The sequence below is a fragment of the Motacilla alba genome, chromosome 1A, assembly GCF_015832195.1.
Source record: "Motacilla alba alba isolate MOTALB_02 chromosome 1A, Motacilla_alba_V1.0_pri, whole genome shotgun sequence".
Classification (NCBI taxonomy): domain Eukaryota; kingdom Metazoa; phylum Chordata; class Aves; order Passeriformes; family Motacillidae; genus Motacilla; species Motacilla alba.
In genome coordinates, this window is record NC_052031.1 from 50192472 (window position 1) to 50219011 (window position 26540).

The 26540-nt window shown below is 53.7% G+C and overlaps 3 protein-coding genes across 7 annotated transcripts in view; 2 read left to right on the forward strand and 1 right to left on the reverse strand.

The window, feature by feature from the left end:
• The first annotated feature begins 4209 nt into the window (after positions 1-4209).
• On the forward strand, positions 4210-10408 carry LGALS2 (galectin 2). Of its 5 annotated transcripts, XM_038153635.1 has the most exons (5): positions 4210-4298; positions 4450-4556; positions 8646-8728; positions 8940-9099; positions 10218-10408. In XM_038153635.1, exons 2-5 carry the CDS (start codon positions 4551-4553, stop codon positions 10362-10364), a joined length of 396 nt encoding a protein of 131 aa, XP_038009563.1. In that variant the 5' UTR covers positions 4210-4298; positions 4450-4550; the 3' UTR covers positions 10365-10408. The 5 variants fall into 5 exon arrangements, with proteins under 5 accessions (XP_038009563.1, XP_038009562.1, XP_038009560.1 ...); XM_038153634.1 differs by lacking the exon at positions 4210-4298 and having other exon boundaries at positions 4432-4556; XM_038153632.1 differs by lacking the exons at positions 4210-4298; positions 4450-4556 and adding an exon at positions 4620-6224.
• Positions 10386-26540, forward strand: part of CARD10 (caspase recruitment domain family member 10) — a 39595-nt gene continuing 23440 nt past the window's right edge. The window contains exon 1 of the mRNA XM_038153624.1: positions 10386-10525. Coding sequence (XP_038009552.1) covers positions 10519-10525 — 7 coding nt within the window. The 5' untranslated portion in view covers positions 10386-10518. The remainder of the gene's footprint in view (positions 10526-26540) is intronic.
• Positions 11287-25099, reverse strand: CDC42EP1 (CDC42 effector protein 1). Its single transcript, XM_038153627.1, has 4 exons — positions 24962-25099; positions 19142-22712; positions 14777-15660; positions 11287-13749 (listed from the first exon to the last, which is right to left on the reverse strand). The coding sequence occupies exons 3-4, from the start codon at positions 15219-15221 to the stop codon at positions 12950-12952; spliced, it is 1245 nt and encodes a 414-aa protein (XP_038009555.1). The 5' UTR covers positions 15222-15660; positions 19142-22712; positions 24962-25099; the 3' UTR covers positions 11287-12949.

Below are 26540 nucleotides of genomic sequence, written 5' to 3' on the forward strand. Positions count from 1 at the left end.
GCCTTTCCCACAACCTGCATTCTTGGCATGCACCTATGAGTGAAAGAATTGGAGAAATGAAGTCTGGAAATTGAACTGGGTGGCATGCCATCAGTCCTCTGACCTCCCTTCTCCACCCTCTGCCGGTTGTGTTCATTCTCCTGCCCCTCAGCCTGGGGATCCAGAAGACATGACTCATCTGGCTGCTTGGGTTGATAAAAGCGACCCCTTATCAACCAACTTCCTTGCAAATGAACCGCCTTTCTGCTCTTCCCTCTGCACAGCTCAAGCCACACAGAAATGTTTCTACAGACTTCAGAGCTGCCTGAGACAGACATTACCTGCAAAGGTTCGAGGACATAACTTGGAAACCATCCATCAGAGCACACTTGAGCTCCCCCATGGAGATGGGAGATGCCAGCCACTGTGGCACCACTGCCCTTCTGACAGAGGATGGAGAGAGGTGGAGTTTGAGGCTGTACTTGTTCCCTGTGCTCTTGATCTGCTCCACTGCTTGATGCAGATTCCCTTTCTCACTGCTGCCCCTAGCCCTGAAGAAAGGTGTGGGATTTCCCCCACATTATAGTTCTTTAGCTCTCTTTGTCCTTCCTTCTTTTCCCCCACTTCCTCAGGAAGAGAAATTGCACCCTACAGCTGAAGGGGTGTGATGTTCGTGGAGAAACTACTAGATGCTGATGGCCTCTAATGTCTTGCCCTCCAGTTTAGATCATGGATGCTACTTCTGTAGTTTCCACAGGTGCTCTGGATGATGCACTGTGAAGGAGCTGAGGCAGGAGGGGTGGCAGGAGATTACCCTCTAGTCCTTTGTTTCTTCATATTTTACTTGATCTGAATGTGGAGACCAGTGCTTTCTCTAAAGGAGCCCTCCCACTCTGGTAACATCTTAGGCAGAAACTTGGTGCTCTTGGGCACTTTTTCTTGTGCTTATCCTTGCTTTGGCTTCTCCTGCATCTCCTGGACAATTCTCTCCAGTAAACACTCTTGAGATCCACAGACCTGCTTACCCAGTTTCTTGCTTACCTCAGTGTTTGGCTGAGGTAAGTACACTTTGTTCTTTCGGTCCTCCTCCATTAGGAAGCTGGCTGACTTTCAGAGCTCAGGGATCAGTTAGGTGTAGGTTGCAGCACTCTGCTGAGAGACCAACCAACACCTCTTGACTAAAGGGCAAGCTAGTCCCATTCAGGAATTTCTGTACTGGCAGGTGGAGGGCTGAACATCTCCATTAGGAGGTGGTGGAAGCTTCTGCTCAGTTGTATCCTGAGCCCTGGCCTCTGAAAATCTACCCCACAGCCCTCTAAGGCAGGGGTCATTCCCCCCTAGGCTTAATGAAGGGAGGAAATCAAAGCAGAGACAGGCCTTAATCACAACTGCCATGAGGAACCGCAACCAGGGCCCAGATGAGGTCAGAGAAAACAGTTTAAATCAGGTCACTGCTTGAGATTTATTGCATGGAGTTTTTCTTTTTTCTTTACTCCCGCACTGAAATCTTTCCCCAGAGGCTATTCAAGGAAATAAATAGCCAGTGGAAAGGGACAATAGCTTGCTGTGGAGTACAAATTATATGAAGCAGTAGGAAATAATAGCAGAGTAAGCAGCTGCTACTCTGAGAAAGAATGCGTGGTTCATGTCTCCAGCTCCTTTTGCATTGAGCAGACACTGATGCCTGGTGCCTGGATTGCAATATGGGACAGGTACCTTATCCACGCTGCAGTGCCATTCTCCAGTGCCACTTCTTTGGTGCCTAGTTAGCACCAAGCCTTTCATGAGGGTGCTAAAGGGATCTCTGCCCTCTTCTTGCAGAGCTTGGGTTGATGTGGGGACAGTGGCACATGCATCCATGCACCTAGCAAGGCTGCTTTGCCTTCCTCTATCTTCCTGATGCCTTCTGGATTGAGCGTTATCTCTGGTGGTGACCTATGTCAGTCCTGCAGGGGACTGTTCATGGCTCACATTGTCTACAGAGGATGTGTTGGCTGACCTCTCCTCTGAGCCCCTTGTAGCCCTTCCTCAGAATACTGTTGAGAGAGACAGTGGGGATGATTTTGGCATGTTGGTGCGGATTCTGGGGGCTGTCTCTGCCACGGAAGGCCCAGAGAATCCTCTAACCACTGAATCTCCCTTGGCTGGGAAGTGGGGAAGTCTGTGGTTTTCCTCAGGGCTTCGCACCTAGCTGGCTTATCTCCTGCCCAAATAAGAAAACAAAATAAACACTGCTGCCAGCAACGATGCTGCTGAGGATCTTGGCAGCCTGCTGGGGAGGGTGGCATTCAGTCTGTTCTCAACAGCTGTGTGGGTGCCCTGTGGTTGAGGTGGCAGCTCTAGGCTATGGTACATCAGGTGCTGCTGTCTGGAGGCACCCAGGGTCCTGCGATCCCGTTGGTGCTCCTGGTGGCCTGAAATCACCTCAGGACTGGCAGGAAGGCTGAGAAGGATTGTTGACCCCAAAATTTACCATGTGGGACCTCTGCAAATAGAGCTGCTGTATTTTATGGGGTGAAAGCCCTCTGCACAGGACCTGCCCTCCCATCCTTCTGGCTGAACGCCAACATGCTTGCATTAGGCTCTTCCCTTCTTAAAATATGTTTGGGGTTATTTTGTTTTCTCCATACAAAATTGCAGGCCTGCCTGCTCCCTGTTGGAAGTTTGCCTTGCCCTTGGGTTGCATGTGGCTCCCACCCTCACACCAAGGCCTGTTGGGTCTTTGCTGTCCCTCTGGGAATGCAGCAAATGCTCCTCTGGTCACAAAGATGTGAACATGGGTGTCCCATACCAGTACAAGCCAACTGCCCTCTGTTCTGGGTAAAAATCTAGGGGGCCCTGGAGGGGTACTCCCAATCAGGTATCCTATTATAGGATCACCTCTCTGGGGAGTGAAGGGTTCCTGGATCCTTTGCACCAGTGGCTGCCAGCTTCCACAGCTATTGTTTATGTTTTCCTTACTGCACAGATCCTCCACCTCTTTTGCAGATGCTCTTTAGCCGGATTTCCTCTTTCTTTGGGATTTACATTCCCATGCTATCATTGTTTCCCCAGGCTTTCTGCTTTGCAGTCTCAGCAGGGAAGTATCAACCTGCCCCTGTCACCCCCCGTTTATCATCCCAATCACCATCTCCAAGATTCTCCAACTGCAGTGGAGAATTTTGACTCTTCTGGGGTCCCTAAAGCCTCATCCCCTTCTGATGTGGGGAGCACATACCCCCGCATGAGGGAGACCCTCTGCACAGGGCTGGTGTCTGACCATATGGAGGTTCAGCTCTGCAGACGAAGGAAGTCGCCAGTGCTGGCAGAGTTGCTGCCTGGTTTCCCACTATTGTTCCCAGTGGCAAATAAAAGGGGGTGAACGCCCCTGCTGAGCATTGTAGGAGGGGGTAAATGTTATTTTGATAAAATCTCATGGCCCCTCTCTGAGCAGCTCGTGCCTCTTTCCTGCTCATCTCCCTCTCTGCATATTCTTGTATCCGTGGTACTTGTGGCTCTGCACTCAACTCTACGCATAGGGAGTTTTACTCATCCCTCAGACAGAATCACAGAATGGGTCAGGTTGGAAGGGCCCACAGGGGGTCATCTCCTCCTTGCCTAACCTCCCTGCTCTAGCGGGATCATCCCAGAGCACATTGCACAGGATTGCATACTGGTGGTTCTGGAATATCTCCAGTGAGGGAGACTCCACAACCTCTCTGAGCAGTCTGTTCCACTGTGCAGTCACCTGCACTTCCTCACGTTCAGGTGGAACTTCCTGTGAATCAGTTTCTGCCTGTTGCCTCTTGTCCTATTGCTTGGCACCATTGAGAAGAGCCTGGCTCCATCCTTCTGACACCCTCCCTTCAGATACTGATAGATGTTGGTGAGGTCCCTTCTCACTTGTCTCTTTTTGAGGCTGAACAGGCCCAGCTCCTTCAGCCTTTCCTCATAAGAGAGATTCTTCAGTCCCTCTATGCTCTCCGTAGCTCTCTGCTGGACCCACTCCAGGAGCTCCATGGCTCCCTTGTACTGCTGAGGAGCCCAGAACTGGACAGAGTAGGAGACACACACTGCTCTCCCTCTCAGGCAGCTGTAAGGAAAGGGTTAGTAATTTGCAGTATATGCCTTAAACAAGGGCTTGGTGGTGAACTTGTTGCAGAAAAAAGTCACGAGTGCCTATGCACAACCCATGAAGGAAGCAATGTTTCAGTTTCGGTTCAGTTCAACTGAACCAAAACTGTTCAGGTCAAAGTTCAACTGTGGTGTGTTGGATAAGAAGTGAACTACTGTGCAAGTGCTAGAAGTGAGGTCACAAAGAGGACACTTGTTTTTTTGAGGTACTTGTCTCACACAAGCCCCAGAACAGACCCCTGGTGACCATCAAATTAAGATCTGAGTATGCGCAATGGCAGAACCATGCCTACTCTTGCCTCACGTGCTAATGTGGAACTGAAAGTCACTTCTACTTCTGCTTTTTACCCAAATAAGGGACTGCATAAGAATTATTCAGGAAATAAAGTGAACTGGATGAGAGCCCCACCATCAAGAAGCCCAAGGCACAGAAGCACCCACAGGAGGCTGCTAGATCCATGGAGGTGACTACCTTCTACTTGCTCTACCTCACTTCTTCTCCCCCCCTTCCCCCCCCTCTTTTCCATATAAGATTAATTTTGTAAAACAAAGTCGGCATTGTTAAACTAGCATTTAGTCTCCTTTTCACCTTAATTTGGGCAGATGACTTCAACAGTGAATTGTAACATTTTAATTGGCATCACCATTTTCTGGCCCAAAGTGCCGTTCAACAGTTCTGAACTTTTACTGTTCTTCTCACCTCGTGGGAGATTGACCCTCTGAGGGAGACTGACAAGCCTTTACTGTTACTTTTACTGTCCCTCTGTGGGTGACAGCTTTCTCCTCATTTAACGTGGAGAAATTTAACGAAATTTAACCTGGGCCTGGTGTGCCCAGGTTGTCTCCCTCTGAGGGAGACCGAAGGAAAAATGGTTTTCAAGGGTGACCAGTGTAAAGCTGAAGTTTTACTTTCTCCTAGAGAAGTTTGATAGTTGCCTCTCTCCTCCAGGGTTGGAATGGGCATAATCTAATTGTGATAATGTACAGGCAATAGCTGACCACATTACTAGTTTGCAGGTCGAATGAAAAATGGGATGAGGAAAAGGTAGGTTGCCCATGAAAGGTAAGAAGATAAGTTATTTGGGCAGTTTTGGGAGGTTGTTTATCTTGCATGCAAAAATCAAAAGCTCCCTGCCACCTGGAAAGGGTTGCAGATATAAAATTTATGAGTTTGAAGTCAGAAAATGAGGTTCTTAGAACAGCATTGTCTTTTGAGAAAGGGGCACAGGAGAAATTGTCTTTTAAATAAAAATGAGCAATTAGAGAAACTACTGAAGCTGAAATATGAAAAAAACAAATGCAGTAAAATCTAGGTAAATTACTTTATAAAATCTCACATGAATCATCCTCTAATTCAGTCCAGCACATCTGTGGGGTGGTATATTGTGAGGATCTTGAAACACGGGATGGGGACATTTGGTACAATGATGATGATTTAGAGGCAGACTCTCACCCTACCCCAAAAGCAGTAAAAGTTCAGCCTTTAATTGAAACTGAAACTATGGTTGAGGGACGTGGACAAAACCCACACTACTGTTCCTTGCAGAGTAAGATACATTGCTGGAAGAACAGTCTAGGTGTTCAGGGGAATACGAAACTGAATACAAGTTTCCCTTATGGACAGAGATCAGATCTTGCTGAGTGAGGAAGAGGCAGAAAGATTCTGGTGACATTGAGTATTTTTAACTAGTACCCCAGGTAACCATAACTACTCATTGACTACCTGAGCTGCCTACTGGGCTGGGGACATAGACCCACAGGACACAGGAAAGCCTGCTGCTGTTTAAAGCAACAGGATTCTCAGATCTGGCAGCCTCTGTGCAAAGGCAGTGTGTATTTAAGCAATGTATGAAAGACATCAGTGAAGGCGAGTCCTGACGGTAGCTTCTGTCAACCCAGCCCTATTAACTCCTCCCCTTCGTGGCCCTCCAGATAGGCTGAAAATGTCTGTATCAAATGCCCAATTCACATACAAATAGATGGCACCATGATTATTACTGCAGCAGTGGTACAACCACCTATAGACCAAATTCACATACCTACCTGGTATGAATTCTCCCAGGAAATAGGGAGATATGAGTGCCATATGGGACGGGTTGGAGCAACCTCTGGGAAGCCACCTGAACCCCCTGGTGAGTCTGTCAAATTTATTCCAGCACAGCAAAGCCAAAATCTAAACCAAGACTTGATTCAATTAACAATACCCACTGCTGCAGGTATTGATAGGGTGGTGACAGAGCTAAAATTTTCTGTGTTACTCTTAGGAAGTGAAAGATAGTTCTGGAAAAATCCATCAAATTATTGTCAGATGGATAATGCCCTGCTGTTAACCCACTGTGCACTGGTTAGACAGAAACTGAGCGATTCCATTTTATGGTTTTTCCAGGTTATAGGAATCCTGCATATTAGAAACTGCACCTAGAGCTGAGGGTTCTCCTATTTCAACTTTAGGCATCCACCAGGGTTTTTAGCTTTTCTGTGTACAATGTTTTGGGGGGGTTTAATTTGTGTATGTATCTCTAAGTTTTGTTTACAAATTTAACCAAGTAATGAAGGTTAACAAGTATGGCATTTATAAACTGTGTTGGAAAGATATGCCTTGGTTTAATATATTTATACTTAATGAAAACAAGCAATTACTGCTTGTTTGCTTTTGCCTAAGTCTGTAGAAGACCCCCTTCTCATGGGTATATTTACTAAGACTGGAATACCCAGTATACAATTCAGACAGCAAATCCTTACTCCCCAGATAAACAGCGAGTTACTGTGCAATTTAACCAGCCATTCAGTTTTGCTCCAATATTTGAGAAGGGGACCCGGGGCTCTGTATTATCCCTGGGATGGCTGCAGGGCAGCAGTGAGATATGAAGGTGTGTACAGGTGTGCTGTGGACACAGCAGTGTGATGGGAAAGAGACCCGATGCCAGAAAACGCTATCCCCAGCACTGGTTCCTGCTGGTTCCATGCTCAGCCCTGGAGGTTTCACCAACAGTTTCAGTGTCCTCCACAGTAAACAAATTTCCCAAGCCTGCTACTTTATGACCCCTTGCTTGTGGGAAACACCTCCAGGGAAGCAGTGCTTATCAGCTTCTCCTTTCTTCAGAATGTTTTAGGGAAGGGTAGAAGTCTGTGCAGCAGCAGGAGCACTCAGGTGCTCTCTGTAGGGCTTGGGAGGGGGACTGAGGGACAACTGATCTCCTGAGCCTTGACCTCCTCCTCTGTCTCCCTTTTCCACTTGGCTTTTGGAGTCTTACAAACAGGGGGCACTGTCTACTGAGCTCTTACCTGGGAAGAATACAGCAGGGGTGATACTCTCCTGTGAGGACAACATTCCTATACCTAAGGGTTAGGGAGGATGGGACTGTTGAACCTCATGTGCCCTGGTGTGTGGCTCCTCAGGCTAAAAGGTTTGGGTCTAGATGGGGCTTGGACGGGAGGTTGCAGAGAGCTGCCACATATGGGTACTGCAATCCACACTGCTGAATCTAGAGCCACAAGAACGGAAGGAGCTTGGATGCCACTGTGTCACTCCTGCAAAGGACACTCCATAACTCATGCCATCTAGAGGGGATGTGTTGGTTGTCCTCTCCTCCAAGCCCCTTTGGGCCCTTCCTCGGAGCACTGTGGGGGAGGATGGTGGAGACCATTTTTGTCTGCTGGTATGGATTTTGGAGCCATGCTACAAAAGAAAGGAGCTGGGATGTTCTTTTGGATGAGCTGTTACCCACAGGAAAGAAGTGAACATGCTGGTCACACCTCCTTGGCCAGCTGGGAAGATGTTTGTCCTATCTCGTGTCTAAAGTAGCACCCCTAAGGGCTCTGTATCATAGTCCTTCCGCTGGGAGCCCACCAAGGAGGCTGGGACTTGGTTTTATTTGCTGGAATCCATAGTAGGAAGTGTACATATGGAGGTTTTTTCTTAGGATCAAAGTCTTCTGGCTTAATAGCAGCCGTTGGAGCTTTGCAGAAGCAGGAGTCATGTTAATGTGTAAGCCACAGGGAAGTTTAGAGCAGTAAGGTCCTATGTGCCCAGCATTTCTGAGCTAAACTGCTGGTGTCTCCCTGCCTGGTTACTCTGCCCTCTGAGGAAAATGCCTGTAAGGGCTGCTGCTCCTGTCCTCTGTCCCCCAGGGTCCTCAGCGCAGCAAGGCTGAATGAGACTGGCAAGTCATAGCCACTCTCACCACTTGCATTTCTTGGGCAGCATTGGCTTTCCACCAAACCCTGGACAGTATACCTCTGCTTTAACCCTCTTTGTATCTCTGCTGTCCTGCTTTCTCTTCATGCTGCTGAGGACAAGCCAGTTTTCACTTCCTCTCTCTCTGATGTCTCTTCTCTCTTGCGGGTTTCACTCAGCCCACTCTTCTCTCACTGAATGAGAAGTTCACACAAGACTTGCAGCGTGGAGGGTTTTGTCATGAGAGGAGCACCAGCTGAGAGCAATTTATGTTCTCCTGGCTGGGCTGCCTCCAAGCAGCACCCTCTCAAAATTGCAGTGGTAAGTCAGGAAGAATGGCTGAAGGAGCCCCACAGACTATTTTTCTCTGCCTTAGGGAAATATTGAAATCTTAAACCTGAATATGAAGCCTGGGAACATCCTGAAGGTGAAGGGCAAAATATCTGCTGATACTGTTGGGTAAGTACAAAGAAACCACCTTGGCATGCCAGGGTTGAAGGTGAGCTGTAGAGGAAGGTGGTTTTCCAAGGTTGCCAGATACAAAATAGCACATTGTTATGCCACCTGTAACACTGATGGAGGAACTGGGCGCAGAGATGTGTGTTGGATCTCAAGTCTTCCAAGACCCTCTCCTGTCCATGCATATGACTTTCCTCATGCTCATTTATAGCTTCAGCATCAATCTTGGCTGTAGCTCAAGAGATCTGGCACTTCACTTCAATCCCCGCTTCAATGAATCTGTCATAGTCTGTAACTCCAAGTGCTCCGATTCCTGGCAGACAGAACATCGTGACCGCCACATGCCTTTCTTCAGGGGCTGCACTGTCAAGGTGAGGGTGCCAGCATGGTGTTACGGGTTATGTGTGGTTGGGGTGGGGGGCGGTATGGGGTGTGAGGGGAAGCCCCTGGTTAGCAGATTCCCATACCATAGTTTTCCCAGTCCCACCAACACCTCCTGCTCCCTTGCAATGGCCCCTCTTCTGTGTTTTTGGTCCTGATTTCCATTTCCACTCCTCTTTCAAAACTGCAATGCTGTTTCTGGGAATTTTACGTGAGTCCTGTCTGTCTCACGCTTTGTAAGTGCTTCCTGGCCCCTCCATCTGCCCAGCAGGTGAGTGTACCTGAGGCATGTGTGAAAGTAAAGGGAGTCTCCAAGAAGCAGGGTTTTGCTGCTGTTTACCTTATTTCTCTCCCTCCTTCCTATGTAAACACAGGCTTTAAGGCAACCCCGAGTTTGGAGCAATGTCCAAAAACCTCTCCCTGAACTCTTCTGTCCTAATTACTCCTGGATCCATGCTGTCAATCTGTCCTTTCCCTCTTCCTTCCAGGGATGCTGTCCTAGTTGCTGCCTCACCTTATGTGATGTCCCCAGTCATTAACTGGGCTGCATTTAGGAGCAGTCCAGTTGCTACAGCTGTGGAGAGAAAGCTTGTTTCCTCAGACAGAACTGGCTCTTGGGGAAGGGGTAATGAGGGGAGTGGGGAACATTGCCTTTAGTTTTCAATGACCAGTGATGCATTCTTGTCCTGTCTGCTTGTGCATGTCAAAGCTTTTTTTTTTCTGAGTCCTGGTGAGCTGCAGAGGGTATTGGGGGTCAGGTTTACTCTGCCCTGTTCAGAGGAGAATGGTGGTTGTACACATTCCATATACCCTGTGAAGACATGTAAAGACATACCTGGGTTTAGCTGCTCTGAGTTTACAGTCTGAGTAGCTGAAACAGCCTTGGGAGAGATCCTCTCCCCAGTCATAGTCTGTATTCCTGCTTAGACCCTTGATAGCAACTGCTCATTTCCTGAATCACCCTCACCTCAATCCCCAGCACCTTGCTTAAGGTTGTAGTGGACAGGTCTGACCCTCTTATGTAACAGCCAGGCCTTTTGCCTAAATGCTGACCTCTGAATACCCTCCCTGTCCCCAATTCCTGCCATTCTTTCTTTTTTTCTCCCAGTTCTTCATTGAAATGCTGTCAGACAAATTCCGTGTGAAACTGCCGGATGGTCACGAAGTGTGCTTCCCCAACCGGCATGGCTACCGCAATATCAACTACGTAAGCATCGTGGGAGGCCTGAAGATCATCTCCTTCAAGCTGAGCTGATGGGCAGTGCTTCCTAGCTCTAATAAAAAACCAAGCCAGTGGAAGACTGCTTGTTCCAGCTGCTTTGTCTTCTGTGACAGCTCTGTGTCTCTGTGCAAGCCACTGACAAAGCCCAAGGTTCTCCCGCCAATAGGAAAGAAGCCATTGCTGGATAATGCCAGGTACCTTCCAGGTCAGAACAGGCTGTGGGGTTGAAGGGATAGTAGGTAGGCCAAAGTAGGCTGTAGGTGGGGTCCAGGATGAGGACACTATATGATTGCTTGTGTAATCTTTTCACAAAGCTCCATTACTTCCTGCAGCTGAGCTTTTGGGAAGGGGGGATGGTGAAATGGGAAGGAAGGCATAAATGTAAATGAAGTGGCATTTGATGTGGCATTAGGTGCTACAAAAGTGCATAATTAAAAGGTGGCACGGGGATGACAGCACAGGTGTGCCCCCAGCCAGCATTCCTGCCATAGATAAGGGACTGTCTCCAACTTTCCCTTCCACCTCACCTCACTTACCTGCTGGCACATTCCAGTCAGGTTAGCCATTACTCTGACATTTCCAGAGCGGATCCTACTCATCGAAAATGAGGCAGTGGGATTTGGGCTGAGTTATGTGGCTCAGTACCTCTTTGCACAGGACTACAGGCAAATAGTCCCAATTATTACATGCTGCTTTTCTAATTGAAAAGTATCTTGCCAGCCCAAAAGTGAGAGTGATGTGTGACAGCAGACATTGGGATGCTTCAGGCTGGGTGGGAGGAGAGCAGAGTAGAAAAGCATCTTACAGAGAGCCTGGTCCAAGGCAAGGTGTCAGTGTCCTTGCCCTCCCTCTCCACCTCCTCACTGCCAAAGATGGAGGGATTGGTGGCTGGGGCTCCAGCAGACATAGCAAGGAAGACAATAAGGTCACAGCAGCCAAGGGGACGCACCAGAGGTTCGTATCAAAACTGTTTTAATAAGGACAATAGTAAGTGCATGGGATACAGAGTGGAGGCAGAAAGGATAATTCCACAGATATGGATCTTTGGTCTTGTGTTATGGTCTGGGAAGCAGAGGGCAGAGGAGAGCTCATCCTGAGAGCCCAGGTCCCCACCCTGGAAGGCGCAAGGGAGAACAAGGCTGATCCTGCTGGCTGCCAGTTGCCAGACCTGGGGACTTCCTGAAGCTGGTGCCTGCCCTGGTTTGCTGCTGGTGGCTGGCATGAGGCAGCCCCTTGGGGAGGCTGGGGAACATGGGCTTGCCCTTAACCTCGGTGGCCTGGCTGCAAGTGGCACTTCCATGTGCAGTATGTGCACACCCTGCGGCTCTTGATCCTGCTCGGAAGAGCTTCCTGGCAAAAGCAGCTGGGTGGCGGGTGAGATGCGTGGGAGCAGAGTCCTGCAGCCATGGCCCAGCATCTCCTCCCACTGCACACGCCCTTCTGTCCCAGAGAACAAGGGGTTCCTGTGAGGGTCCCTCCGGTGACCTCAGCCCCCGAGCACGTTGGCTCCACACCATGGCACAAAGGCGCTTCTATGAGGGCCAGTTTGCACACGGGCCAGCGTGGGGGGCAGCTCATTCCAAGGCGGCTGTGTCACCCAGGGCCACCCGGCGAGGGACATCAGCCATGCTCCACATTATCCTTGGGAAGGGGTGCGCTGCAAAGATGGAAGTGTTTGTGGGGAATGGGGAGTGGGACAGGACAGAGACACAAACTGTGCCACCACCACGAGGATGGTGGCACAAACTGAGTGGCTGCAGAGGAGTCTCCTTGTTCTGAGGCAGGCAGAGAAAAAGGGATTTTTAGGGCCTGAACTGCAGAATTTGGTGACCTGACAACCTGCCTTTGCCACCAGTCAGACAAGAAGTTTCTCCCCTCTCAGTTGCTGAGGGGAATGGGGGTCAGGAAGGAAGCTGTCCTAAGTGATGCCCAGCAGCAGGAGGCAAGTGGAAACATTCCTGATTATTCCTGTGCATTCTCTCACCTCCTGAACACTGAGCACACAGCTTTTTGAGGGAGGCAGGGGAAAAGAGAAAGCTCAGCTCTGTGGGGTTCGCCTGCCCTTGGGACCCCAGCTGACCTTCCCCTTTTGATAGATGTGCTATTCTGAAGGGTCTTGCACCAGCTGGAGCTGGGGAAACCCCATCCCCTATGTGCCAGAGCTATCAATGGGAATACCTCTGGGGAGGCACACGTGCCATTGCAGAGGATGCTTGGGGACATCAGTGGAAGGATGGAGTATGTCCCCAGACATGTTGGCGGAGCCAGGCTGAGGGTTGAGAGAGGGTGCTGGGGAGAATGGGATGGGGTAGGAAGGATTCGGGGTTCCTTTGGCACATGGGAATGTTCCTTTGATGTCTAATGGCCGTGAGGCTGGAGGAGGGGTGCTATGCCTGGCTCTGTGGAGCCCATTGGCCCTCTGCAGCAGCCTGGCCCAGCCCCAGGGAGCCCCCCAGGAGATGGGCTCTCCTCCTGCCCTCCCCAGTGCCCCTACTTGGCAAGGAGGTCACCCACTGGGTCTGCTGGTGACACCGGTACCAGCGGGTAGGGAACAGGGAGGAGGGCAAAGATGCTGGCACCAGGTCTCTGGTGGGGCCTGTGATGGGCGGGATGGCTGTTCACACCTTGACTTCATCGTCCTCTTCCTCTTCCTCATCGGCATACTCGAAGGAATTGCTGCGGCCCCCTCGGGCACCACTGTAGCTTTCCTGCAGGCTGGAGAGCTTGGTCTCCTCCGCCTCCTCCTCTCCTTGGTTCCAGCTGGCCTCGGGGGACCGGCTCTCCCTTGTCACTTGTGACCCCCACAAGCTGCTGCTGGGGCTCTCCCATGGGGTCTGTGTCCGGGCCTGCCGGGGACCCTCACCTTTCTCCGAGCTCCTTGGGGTGCTGGTCCCACCATAATGGCGGGCCAGGACCTGGGTTGCTCGGTCAAATTCTCCAGCCTCAATGGTGCAGTCGTTCCAGTGGCCTTGCCACGGGGACCCTCTGGACACTGCCCCTGGCCCCGAAGCCCAGACAGAGTTCGCTCCAGCGCCTTCAATGGCATGTGCCTCTCCGTTGGCGTGGACCAACAGACCCGGCAGTGAGCCGGCCCCTGACAGGTTGCTCTGCCTGGAGTGGTCCCAGAAGCTGGATGCTGCCTTGTCCTCTTCATGGGATGCACGCACTGCTGAAGGGACCCTGTCCTTGGTCCCCTCTTCACACAGGAGGTGTGGGCCATCCTCCCCCCCCTCGCCGCCATTGGTTTCAGAGAAGCTCATCACCTGGAGGAGCTCGCTCATCAGGGAGGGCCCCAGGTCCAGGCGGAAGGACAGCAGGGAGTCGGAGCGATCCAGCTCATCTTCCCCAGGACAGGTGCTCTCTTGGGCCTTTTCCAAACGAGGGACACGAGGGATGGTACAAAATCCAGACTCCAGCCCTGTGAGGCAGAAGGTATGGCTGGTGAGGGAGCAAGCCTGACTTACTTCTGCAGGGGAAAAGGGACACTGCTGACAAATTGGCTCAGGTCCTGCTCCTGTCAGTGGCACTGGCCTCTAAAGGGCAGGTCATTGTCTCTGTGGACATCTCCAAAGCCCGGAGTTACAGCAGAGGGTCTCCAGGTGGGCTCTGAGCTCAGTAAGATGGCAGCAGGGGCTGAGCCAGGCAGGTGAGACCAGGAGATGGCAGCATTGCCTCAGCCTGCCTTTCCCTCTGAGCCCCCACCACCTCCCCCGGCTGCTGCAGGCACCCCAGATCCAACCCCACCCTGAGACCTTCTGCTCCAGACCTCTCTCCCTGGGGAAAAGCTAAGCACAGCCCAGGGCAGTGAGGCTGGAGAGGAGCCATACAGATGTCCTGTCCCGTCCTTCCCACAACCCTTCCCCAAAGGGCACCCTGGCTGGCAGGGAGGGATGTGGACACGATGGAGAAGGGTGGATGGAATCCCTAAGGAGCAGCACATGGAGATGTAGATGTAGGCACAGCTAGGGACAGAGTTGGAGCATCCGTGTGGAGGTGGGGAAGGCCATGCTGTGGGTCCCTTTGACCTGACTACCTTGGAGTGGGAATTGCTCCACTGTCCCAGAACCTTTTTGGCTTCCTCAGGGAGGCTGCTCAAGTGAAAGGTGTAGGGCTGAGGGTAGATGGGGGTGCTCCATCTACTGCACACAGGCTGCCAGCTGTGTGGGGCTACAGGAGAGGGGCAGAAACAGAGAAACCATCCCTGCCCCGCTTTGAGGGACACCCTGGGAGGAGACTTTCCAAGGGCAGGAGCAAGGACCACGGTTAAGAGCAAGGTTAGGTTTATCTGCTTGGAGGGATTGTCAAGACCGGGCAGTCTCAAATATCCCATCTCTCCTTAAAACCCCAAGTTCCTCACTGTGGAGGGAACTGAGGCACGGAGCAATGGAGAAGGGCTGCAGAGGATGCTCAGTACCTGGGCAGCCTCTGCCTCGCGCTTCACTCACCGTAGGCCTGGTGTGTTTTGGAGAAGCTGTTGGAGGCACTTTTGAAGGAGAACTTGCTGGTCAAGCCCCGGCCGCCGCTGCCTCCATCATAGATCCCCTCATTGAGCTGCGGCAGCGAGACAGCGTTCTTGATGATGGGCGAGATGGCCGGGGGGGCGGGCGAGGCCCCCACCTGGCCCCCACTGCCCCGTCTCTTCAGCGGGGTCCGGCGGACGTGCCGCAGCGTCCGGGCGAAGAAGTTGTTGGGTTTGGCTGCGTCAGCCCCGCCGTGGTTGCTAAGGAAAGAGGTGTCCCCGAAGACATCGCCGCCGCGCCCCACGTGCATGGTGTGCCGGAAGTCGCCCAGCGGCGGGCTGATCATGTCCGGCGTCAGCTCCGACTTCAGCCGTCGCTTGCCGTGGGAGCCTGACACCCAGCTGAGCACCGGCAGCTTCCCCAGGCTCATGTTGCAGCCTTCACCCTGCCTTTGAAAAAGCTCCAAAAATCAGCCCTCACCAGGCTTCCGGCACTGGGGTGGTCTGTCACATCCCCAGCCTCCCCACTGCTTCTGCTCCGATGCTCTTGGGGTGACAGTGCATGTCACTTTGGCTTTTGGCAGGTTTCCTGCTTCCCTGCACTACGTCGTGCTCATGAAATCACCCTCAGAGGGTATGTCCCCAGTGGTGAGGACGGTGGTGGCACGGAGATGTCCCCAGGGGGTGTCTGGGTCACCCCCGTTCTGCGGAGGTCACTGGAAGCTGTGTCTGGTCGTGGACTTAGAGGTTAATCCACTGTCTTCTACTGCCGCTGGGTGAGTGGGAGCCAGTCATGGATGGGGCAGCAGGCAACAAAAAGAGCTTCAGGTGGAGTGGCAGAGCAAGAGCATTCGTCCCCTTGTTGGCCACCTAAACAAGGCAAGAGGAACACTGAAAGCCTTGGACAAGATTTTCCCACTCCCATTGGCTGTCTCCACAGAACTGCCTGAGGAGGTTAAAGGCGGTACATAAGGCAGTGGTGAGCTTTCTACTGGCTGCCCCCTTATCTGGCCCTTCTCTTGGGAAGGAAGAAAAAGGCTTTCCTCTAAAAACATGTGCTCCCCTCACCTTTGCTGACCTACCTCAGTATGCCTTAGTTTTCCATCTGCAAAGCAGCTTTGCCAGACCCACGCCACAACACAGGCTGAGGATTTCCCTCCAAGGCAGAACCTCCTCCCAGAGCAATGCCCTGCTTGGCTGCCCCAGCTCCTGGGGCGAGAAACCTCTCCCTCCTTTTTGCTATTCAGATGAACCCTTGAGGAGAGGGTGAGGCCTGGGGCCCATGTGCTGCTCAGGGAGGAGTGGTGGGAAGCAAAAATGCAGTATTTGTATATTGTTTTGTTTGTCCTTCGCTGGCTCGGTCCCCGGGTGCTGGGCAGACATGTTGGAGAAGCAGAGAGTCGGCAGTGTGGGGAGGGCAGCTACTCTGCAGACAGGGGAAACTGAGGCACGACAAGGGGGGGTGATTGCCTGAGGCTGGACGAGAAGGTGGGGTGGGTCCCTGCACTCAGGCAGGTCCCAGAGGCACTGAGGGGCAGGCAGGAAGCAGCAGCTGGATGCACGGCAGGGTGATGACCTCCCAGTCAGTGGGGAGGACTGTCAGATCAGCAGATCCCCTGCTGGTGTGCATAGCAAGCGGGGGAGGGTGGGCTGGGGAAAGGAGAGGATTTGGGGCATCTCAGAGTGTCGGTGGCCTGGGTAGCCAGCTGGGGACGTATCCTTCCCTGGGCTGAGTTCTGTGGCTGGGGCATCAGGACAGAGCTGAATCCCTCCAGCAGGGCTGGCTGTGGAGGACAGCATGCCAAGAGGTGACGCAGGAGCCTCACATCTCTTGATCTCCATGTGCTGGGACCTCCACTGCTGCATGGCTTCCCCTGCCTCTCCTCCTTGTCCATGCATTGCCTTGGAGCAGCCAGGCAGTGCCAGGATGGCAAAGGCTCTGGAGAAGGGGATCCTGGACATGAAATTGCTTTCCTGGCTGGCTAGATGCATTTTTGCTTTGCCCTGGCCTTGTTTGCTCACCCGGGGCCTCTCTTATCTGCCGGGGGTTAATGACTGGGGAAGGGAAAACAAACCTCCCCCAGCAGCGCCCAGCACCATTGGCTGCCTCACCAGGGTGGCAGTGGCCTCCTGGGGTGGCAGTGGCTGGTGGCAGCAGGGACAGAATGGTGGCAGGTTGGGTTCCTGCTGGCCCCCAGCTCGTGCAGCTCATGTCTTCCTCCTGCCCACAGACGCCATGCAGTGCTGCCTTACAGCCAGGGCAAACCAGGCACGTGGCAGATTTGGGGTGAGGGGATAACTAGGGAGCTATTTCCTTTCCGTGGCAGAAGCCCACCCAAAGCCATTGGGTCGGGGCTCTCCTGGAGTGCAAAGGAAACTACTGGGATGGTCCCTGCAGCACAGCCGGGGTCCTGGGACTACAGGGAGAGAGATGCAACCATATTTTTGAGCTGTCCCCAGGATCTCCCAAGGAAAGCACATGACTCTGGGAAAGGGATTAGGTGAGCTAGAACACTCAAGTTTCCCCCTTCCTCTGCGCACTGGAGCCCCTGAGAAACCCAAACTGGGGACTGTCCCCTTTAGCATGTACTGCACCAGCCAGGGCTACTCTGAGGGAGGACCGTCCTACCCCCACCCCAGATCCCCCCACAACACAGCAGCCCTGCACACTCCTATGGGGGACATCACACCTTGGGATGGGGTGTGGAGGCAAGGAAAAGGGGGTATGTGGGAGGAGAGCATCCCCTTGTTCCCTATCTGGACAACTACTGAGTGAGGGAGTGGGGTGGAGGAAAGTGTTTCTCCTTCCTTGTCTCTTGGTCACCACAGGAAAGCAAGCCAGCAACTCCTGGCCCTTGGCTCTCCTTGCCTGCTAGTAGGCAGCAAGTGCTGGGAAGAGGAGGGAGGGAGTGAGGGAGGGCGTGAAGCAGCAGGTGCCCAGTCCTACCTGGATGGCAGGTTTCTGGCAGGCCTGTTGGACTTTTCCTCCTGCCAGTCTCCCCCTTTCTCTTTCCTTCTGCCCCTGGTGTGGCTCCCTGCCCCCTTTGAGCCCTCCCCTTCACCCGAACAGACTCCTCCAGGCCAGGGAAACTCGTGATTCTGTGGGCAAAGGGTGACCTGTGTGCTGTCCTTTCCTTCACTGGGCAAAGGGACCCCTCTGCCTGCCCCTCTCTCAGTCCGGGTGCCACCGCTTCCATCTGGCAGCCCTTGGTGTTTGCCAGTTCCTGGCACAGCAAGCCCACAGCCCACCACGACCTCCCGTTCCCTGGCATACTCTCTCTGGCTCCCTTCTTGCCTCCTGTGTCAGGCTCCCTGCCTTCAAAGACCCACTGCCAGCACCTCCTCCTCCTCCTCCCAGCCTGGCCTCTCCTGTTTCCCCCCGAGTTCAGCTGGTTACCACTGGTTTTCCACTAGCTGGGAATGGCCAGAGCTGTTCTGCTTGCTGGGAAGAGCGGAAACCAGAAAGGGGAGGAAAATAATCCAGATGTCTAGTTGGATAGAGCTGCTGAAAGCAGCCTCTTCCCTCCCCCAAAGGGGACATACTGCAAAAGAGAGTGAGAAATTTGGGGTGGTCTCAACAGCAGGAAGAGTGGGTAGAAATGGCTGTGGGTGGCCAGGAAGGCTTTTCCAGCCTTTCTGAGTGATGAAAAAGCTCCCTTTCCCCGAAGGAAGGGAGGCAGAGTTCCCCTGTTGGGTGACTGCTTTGGGATGAGGAAAGCCAGCAGGGACAGGCTTTTGGAGAAGGGGGAGAGGGGCTCGGCTGGCTGGGTTGGGCCTCTTTCAGCTTCCCTGGTGCAGTGCCGGGCAGTAGGCAGATGCCTAAATCTGACTCCTGTGCTGCTGGCTGCTATATATATAGACATAGTGATATCTCTGTATAACAAGGATATTTTTCCAAGCAGACATTCTGGGACATAGAGGGAGGCTAGAGCTATGGAGGTGGGCAGCTTCCAGCCATCCCTTCCCTGCCCACTTGTGAAAAACTGCTCCCTTTCTTCCTCCATACCCCTAAAACTGAGGTGCCGAGAGCCTGTGGGGCTTTGAGGGGTATCCGGAGCAAGGTTTGGGAGACAAGCGTCCCCCTGCCTTCCCCCATCCATGGGACCCTCTTCTCACTCCCTTTCCTTCCCGCCTCTCCCCCCGTCCCGTGTCCCCCCTCCTCGCTCCCAGTTTCCTGTTGCATTCCTGCTTTCTGCTCCCTTTATTTTTACCATCCTTCCCGTCTCTATCGCCTTGTCACCCCTCCCGCTTCTCTCCTCTCCAAACACCCTGCCTGCCCTTTTCCTTCTGGTCCCAACACCCCCCTGCCCCCAGCTCTACAAACTGATGAACCAAAACTTTCAGGATTTACCTCTTTCGAACCAGGGTTATTTTTTCCCCGTCCTCCAGACGAAAAGTTGTGAGACACTCTCCGCAGGCCCCTGTAACTTGTTCCAAGGATTACCGGTGCTGTGTTCCGGAATGGAGTGGGGGAGAAAGGGGAGGCATTGCCCCCCTCCTTTTCCCACGGCTGTCCCCCCAAGGCTGGCTCTCCCAGGCTGACGCCCTGATGCCACGGGAGAGAGGGAGCGAAGCTGGCGGGGAGGGGACGTGGGAAGGAGGAGGGCGGGCTGCAGCACTGCCGAGCCAATCCTCGCCTCGGCAAGGAGACCAGAGAAAATGAGATTTATTCCAACTATCCAGGACAGAAAACTTCAGGAACTTCTCTGCCGCTCCCCTCCTCCCCGCTTCCCCGGTGCCATTTCCCGTCTGCCGGCATTGGCCGCCTCCCGCTCCCGGCTGCCGGCTTCAGTGGGTTTGGGGGAAGGGGGGAGGCCAGGCTGCTGTCTAACCTGGTTAGAGGAGCCTGGCTGCAGGGCTCAGGAAAGGGGCTGGAACCCTGTGTGTGCGTGTGACCCCTCAGGTATCACATAGGGTCCCCTGATCCCATGTTGGATAGGAAGTTCCCAGGGCTGTAGCACTGCCAGTCGGGACTGGGGTCTGCGGGTGGGTGGTCGTACCAGGAGCTGTGGGTAGCACGGGCTTGGGCATTAGCGGGATGACAGCCTCCCTGAAGGCCACGTGGGCCAGGCTGGTGTTTGTTACAGGGTCAGGACAAGCGTCATACCAGCGACAGTGTGTCAGACCAGGGTGAGGGGGTGGCAGTGGATAAATGGAAGGAGGTGCTCTTCGGTGGCACCGGGGAGAGCTTCTGCCCACATGTGGGACACCACATCCCTCTGGCATCATGTGTTATCCCTTGATGGTCACGGGGCAGAAGACTCTGTCAGTGCCAATGAGGGGCAACCTGCTGGCGGGTGTAGCATCATCAGTGCCAGTGGTGACCCTCATGGCCTTCAGGCTTGGCTTGGTGGCTCTGCTGGGGACCACTTGAGGGCCACGCACAAGCACCTATTCAGGACCCTGTTGAGGAGAAGGGAGGTGTCTCTGCTGGGGAAGGCGAGACAAGACTTGTTGGGGTTAAGTAGGGCTTGGCTGAAGGGATGACAAGATGTCTGCAGAGGAGATGTCAAAATGGAGCCTGGCTGTTCACTGGGCTCGGGTGGCTCGTGCTGAGGTGCCCTGGCAGGAGCACCTTATTGCTCAGAAGTTTGCTAAGTAGTAGTACTAGGGTTTGGCACTGTTCTCTGGCTTCTCTTCTGCAAAATGGAAGTTGGAGTGTCTGCGTTCTGTGGAAATTTTCTCCATTAGGAATTAAGACCATATGTGCATGTTGGTGGTACTTTAAGTGGGTCTGTGTCTTGGAGGAAGATGGAAGCTTAGCTCTGATAGGAGATGAGCTCTGCCATCAGTGAGGAAAGGAGGAGAAATCATGACATGCATCCTCCCGGCTTGCCAGGGGTGTGGTAGGCATTCCTCCCCCTAAGTCCTGCTCAGTGGAAGCTTATGGGGGTGGTGGGAGAGGCAGAAAAAGACCCTTTCTTTGGGTCTCCTCCCTCTGCATGGCCTGCCAGGGTATTTTCCCCACCCTGCCTGAGGCTCTCCCTCACCCCCATCCCTGTGGCCTGCAGGAAAGGCTGTGTCAGGAAGCAGAGCCTGGGCGACGGCAGCCACCTCCACTGGGGAATGCAGAACAAATCTTTTCCAGATGGGACAGGGCCCATGTTCTGCTTCTTGCAGGGCGGCCGGCTCTCCACTGCTTCCTTCTCATTCCTACTCCAAGCATCTCTGTGCTTTGGGCCAGGATGGGCTTAATTTCCAGGAAAGCATCTGGAAATGCCTTCTCTTCAGCATCCTTCCCCAAACCTGTGATCTTGCAGCCATGCCAGCCAAGCTGTGACTTTTGTACTTCTAGGTCTAGCTCTCAAGTGCCTTGGTGACCTCAAGGGTCAGGTATGTGCCAGCTCTGGGTCTCAGTACTCATCCTGGCCTCTGGCTGCTCAGTTACACCCCCTTCTTTCATATACAGCAGCCTGGAAAGTCAGTCCATACAATGCTGCTTCTCAGCCTATTTATCCACCTCAGATGATGAGTGAGAGATGGCTATGAAGCTGGACAGTGCTGCAGAGTCACTGTACCACCTATGGATGCCCTGGGCAGGAGCTTATGCCTGGACTTCTCCCAGTGCAGCTACCTCATTTACCTTCAGTCACCCCAACCTTTCATCCCATCTGTAACCCTAAGCCCCAGGCAGCAATACCAGTCTCACCATTGCAGAGAGACTGGCTACTGGGCTTATCATGGAGCAGACAAGTGGCCCAGCAGCTTTCCCAAATGAGGACCTGCTTTGACTACCACAACATCAAAGACAGGGCTGTGCAAATTGCATCCCCTCATCCTCCCAGCACGAAGCCCTCCAACACAGGGTGGAGGTCTTATGGATGACTGAATGTGATCAGGGGATTACAGGGGAGGGAGAGAGGAGTGGACAGATGTGGAGGGGCTCAAGTCTCTGCCCTACACTTCCTGGTGCTCAGTCCTTCATCCTATCTCAGTTTGCAGTGCCTTCTGCTCGCAGACTCACTGCCTGAAAGAGGCTGATACAAGACTCCCCTCCAGTAAAGAAAAATCCCTCTACTCCCTTTCCCCAGTGCCTGGGAGAAGCCAAGGGAAGGTGATGAGGGCATCCCAGCTTGTGATAGGATCCACTCCATATAAATGCCCATGGGTTTATATTCCCTGCCATTTCAGTTTGCTGCCTGCCCTCCTTCTCTGGGAAATCTCCAGGGATGGACCTCCAAGAGCACAACAGCGCTGGAAACTTCCTGAAGAGGGAGGGCAGGCAGGGGGCTTGGTGGGAAGGGAGTGCCTTGCTCAGTGCACAAGAAGCAGATATCCTGTTGCTGCCCAGGGTCTCTGGCTCATATTTCCTCATTAACTGAAAGTGCTGCTCATTTGCAGGTGACTTCCGGATATTTCCATTCTTCTCTTGGGGCCGTGAGGGCACATACCACATGGGTATGGGGATTACTGCCAGCAGTGGGGTGGGGGACAGAACCCTGCTACGATGGGGATGGGGGTGCAGAGAGCTCCCTTGCCCCACCTGGCATGGCCTCATCCAGCTCCTCCTCACCCTGGTGCTATCAGGTCCCTTCTCCCTGCGCCCAGCCCATGGCCCTCGGTGCTGCCTCCAGTCCATGTCTCGCTGCCCTGGGGTTGAGCTGAAGGCAAAGCCGGTTTCAGGGTGAGCAAGCCAGAGTGGTGGCAGGAGGTGACACCCTGGGGCAAGGGATAGGTGCAAGCACCCAGCGTCTTGCCAAGAGCATCCCTGGAATGATGCCAGCTGTGGCTTTGTAGAAACTGCATCCCTCATGCCCTGTCGTTTCTCTACTGGGATGATTTCTCCTCTGGCTGAACCCCCAGATGTGCTTGGCCAGGCTCAACCCATTTTTGCTGCGAGTGCCCCACACTGTGCCTGTTGCCTTTGAGATAACCAGGGAAAGGGGCCGGAGCGGTCTGGTTCCCAGAATCCTCGTGTTGCCCTGGGGAAGGAAAGCAGGGAGATTGTGGTGAACACCACCAGGCGGGCAGCAGCATTGGGTTAGACCCACTCATGCTAGAAGGGGGGTGGATAACCCTGTAAATACCCACTTCTAATTTTCCCTACCAACTCCTCCCCTCCCCTGGAGCAGAGGGAGGCCGAAGGAATGGGACTGACCACGTCCTGCTTGTGGGATTTGCAAAGGGGGGAGTGTGTGCTTTTCCCCTGGGAGCAGGGCTGGGAACTCAAAGCCTTGGGGTTTGCCAAAGCCCAGGAGGAGGTACGGATGAGTTCCCAGGCTTGTTGGCAGGCTGCCTCCCTCCCTCTGCCCATCTCCTCCTATCCCAAATATTTTCATCTTTCCTCCTCCCCCCACACTCCCCAGCTTCCTCCTGGTATGCTATTCCTGTCTGCTGGCCAGGGATGTGGGGTGCTGTAAGGCTGCTGTGGGTGTTGTGGGGTGCTGTTGGGTGTAAGGATGGAGGGACAGACCCCAGGACAGACCCTGATCTATACTTTCCCTCCAAGATTTACATGGGCACAAAGGAGAGGGAAGGGGGGTTTGGGACATAGCTGGGAGGGGGAGGGAGGATGTTGCATAAACCAGAAGTAATCCAGGTACAGCTGCCTGTGGCCTGGAAACACTTCTGTGATTCCACGTACTAGGAAAGGAGATGTAAATATAAAGATATATATTTATGTATGTAGACTACATCTCCCCAGAACAACCCCACCCTTGATTCTCCAGTTCTTTTTCACAGACCTTGTAAAAGTCAGTGCAGGAGGGACGGGGGGAAGGGCTTAGATATAAATTTGGTGCTTGGAGAAGCAGCTCTCTGTGTGCAGGGGGATCTGTGAGTCTCTTTGCCCTCCCTCAAATATGTTCCCTTGGCAGGACAAGGAGGGGGAGCACATCTACAGGAGTTTAAAGCCCATGCAGGCTGGAGGGAGCTGGGATGGAGGTTTTTAGGGTGGGGAGAGAAAGGAGGAGATGGTGAGGGTAGGAGGAATGCAGAGGGGAAGGAGGGGATGGGGGTGAATGGGAAACTCTGGGCCTTTGGGAGGAAAGAGACTTTTGGAAATGAATTGCATGAGGAGGTGCAGAAAGGTGTTTGGGGGAAAGGAGGAGCTGGGAGATTTCAAGGGAAGGGAGTAGGTCTCCAGGGCTAGTGTGGCATGGGAGAGAGGACCATCAAGGAACCAGGAATGGCAGATGCATCCATAGAGCAGAAGGGGAGTGGCATGCGGGAGTGAGGAAGGGTACAATGTACAGAGAGAGGATATGGGGATATAGGGAATGGGGATTAAGAGATAAGTCATCCATGTTGGAGTGGGAGACCATGCTTGGGCAACCCATTCTGGTCAAAGGGAAGAGGTGAAAGCCAGGGGAGTGGCTGGACACAAGGCATGGACAATTCTTTTATGCTAATTATTTTGCCTGTCCATCCAGCCCATGTATTTTTGGCCCACGGAAGGAAGGGGGTGGAGATGCAGGAGCGGCTAAAAATAGGGGTGTCCCTGCCCATTCCCCCAAGGCAGGCATACGTCTGCCTGCCTGTGGGGTTGCTGCGGGATCTGGAGGAGGGCAGCAGACCCAGCCTCCTCCCCATGGTGTCTGGCTCTGCTTTTGTTTGTCTCACAGCCCTACAGGGACAGGAAGAGGCTGCAGGGCTGAGGAACAATGGCTCATTCTCCAGGAGTCTGTGCCTGCGGAGGAGCGATAGGGGACACGGGATGGTGGCCAGAAGGCACAACCTCCTAGCACCACTGCTGCAGTTCAGCCCCCAGGAGGTGATGGGCTCCGCTGGTGGGATGCAGGGGGACCTTCCCCAGCCCACCCTTCTTCCCCAGGTTCCTGTGCCCGGTGCAGAGGCAATGAGGGGCTGACTCCCAGTGGGTGCACTTTATAGAGGAGACCAGGGAAGCAATGCTGCCAACCTGAAGAGCGGTGGGAACACGTTTCCAACCAGCACTGGGGAATGCACTGTCAGCCTCTCTTGAGCCTCTGAAACCTGGAGTGTGGCTGGAGCCTGCACCCCGCAGTGGGAATGTCCCCAGGTGGGGCTGGGAAGGTATTTATCTGGGAGCTGTACTGTGCCTCTGTCCCAGCTGGCTGTCACTGTGCTCCCCCAGGCACTGCCAGTATTGGTGGGAGCTCCCTTCATGCTCTGTGCTCCCTGCTGTCTGAGCGATTGCCAAGGGGCATGGATATGTGTGCATGGTGGGGGGTGATAAATCCTTTTATCCTACCTCTTTCTTCTCCAGACCATCCTTTTGAGGCAGTGTCTCTCCCGGATGTTAGATCTAACAGCATGGTGCTGGAAACTCCGCAGGGAGAGTCTCTCCCCACACTTCTTCTCCAGACTTGCTAGGGATATGAGGAGGTGGTGTTAGCACCTGAGGTAGGGGAGAGGTTAGGACATATTTTGCAAAGATTGAGCAAGAAGGGGACAGAAGAACCTCCCTGTTTCCAGCCCCCTTTTTTTCAAGGTCTTGGATAGTTGGGGCTGAATGCTTGCCAGGGCTCCTCTTGTTTACTCAGCCGGGGAGCTGACACATCCAAGGTCTCTGCTGCCTCTACTTTCCCACATGCTGCTGGCCGGCACATTCCAGGGCAGAGTGGAGATCAGTGCACAGGCATACCAGAGGTTTCCATCCGGGATGCCATCCCTCCTCCTTGCTCTCCCCAGGCATCCGGCACTTCTTGCCAGGTTGTGAAGAGAGGGCATCACATGTGCTGAGCATCCTGGGCCTTTAGAAGCCAGGGCTTGCATGGAGCCCAAGCGTGGGTGGGGACCCAGAGACAGGGAAGTGCCTCTTGAACCGAATGCCTTCAGCAAGGCTCTGTCCTTCTTCCTGGTCCCTCTGCAGATCTCAGTCCCGTTCCCTGTCATGACCCATGGGAGATGTGTGGAGGAGTGGGGGATGCCTGTCTCAGCTTAGTCCTCCCTGGAGGGACCTGGGGGAAAGGGGTAACACCCACCTAGGCAACTTTAGGACGGCAACCTATTCCCACAGCTGGGTTTAGCTTGCTGAGGGTTAACAGTGCTGGGCTTTGCAGCTGCACCCTTCTCCTGCAGGCACGGGCTCTGCTCCCTCCTGGGCAGCAGCCCAGACCTGGTGTGGCTGCCTTTGGTTTTGGGACAGAAGGCCACAAAGCTTTTAAAAATAAATGCCAAGAGATAAAGAAGGGTTTGGAGAGCCGGCTGCAGGGCGGGGGCAGGAGCATGGCCCTCGCCCTGTCATTTTATGCTGGACGCCTGTGTCCCAGCGATGCTCCCACCTCCACCGAGGCTGCTGGCATCTTTGCCTCCTCCGACCTCGGGCTGCTGCAGGCAAAGGACCGCCATGACCTTTCCTTTTCCCCCGCAGGCTGGCCCATAGAGGCCCCTTTACGCCCAGCCCCAGCGTCTGGAAGAAGAGGCCTCGTCTCCCTCCTCGGCTGCCACAGGAAATGCGGAGCCTGGAGGTCAGGGGCCAGCCGGCAGCTCCTCCCGAGGGGGGCGAGCAGCCCAGCGCTGGGGCTTGCATCATGCCGGCGCCTGCCGCGGAGCAGGGGAGGGAGGCAGAGCCCTGGAAGGGGGAGGGAGAGGGCCAGGCTCTTCCTGTTTATGTGACTACCAGACCCCCAAGAAAGGGAAAGGACTTGGAAAGCTCATTGCTCTTGGGCGGGCTCCAGCAAGCGACTGTCTGGGACTCTCAGCACAGGGATTGCATCTATGTGGCAGGGCGTGACTTCTTTGCAGGGGAAATGGGCATCCAGCTCCAGGGAGGGCTAAGATTGCATTCTGGGGACCTGTGAAGCTCTCTTCCAAGGGAGAGACTGTGG

Coding starts and splice junctions, on each gene's coding strand:
- LGALS2 (XM_038153632.1), top strand. CDS start 6,168: ATGAGTGCCATATGGGACGGGTTGGAGCAACCTCTGGGAAGCCACCTG. Junction 8,729..8,939: donor ATATCTGCTGATACTGTTGG/GTAAGTACAAAG, acceptor GCTCATTTATAG/CTTCAGCATCAATCTTGGCT. Junction 9,100..10,217: donor TCAGGGGCTGCACTGTCAAG/GTGAGGGTGCCA, acceptor TTTTTCTCCCAG/TTCTTCATTGAAATGCTGTC.
- CDC42EP1 (XM_038153627.1), bottom strand. CDS start 15,221: ATGAGCCTGGGGAAGCTGCCGGTGCTCAGCTGGGTGTCAGGCTCCCAC. Junction 13,750..14,776: donor CAAAACACACCAGGCCTACG/GTGAGTGAAGCG, acceptor TCTGCCTCACAG/GGCTGGAGTCTGGATTTTGT.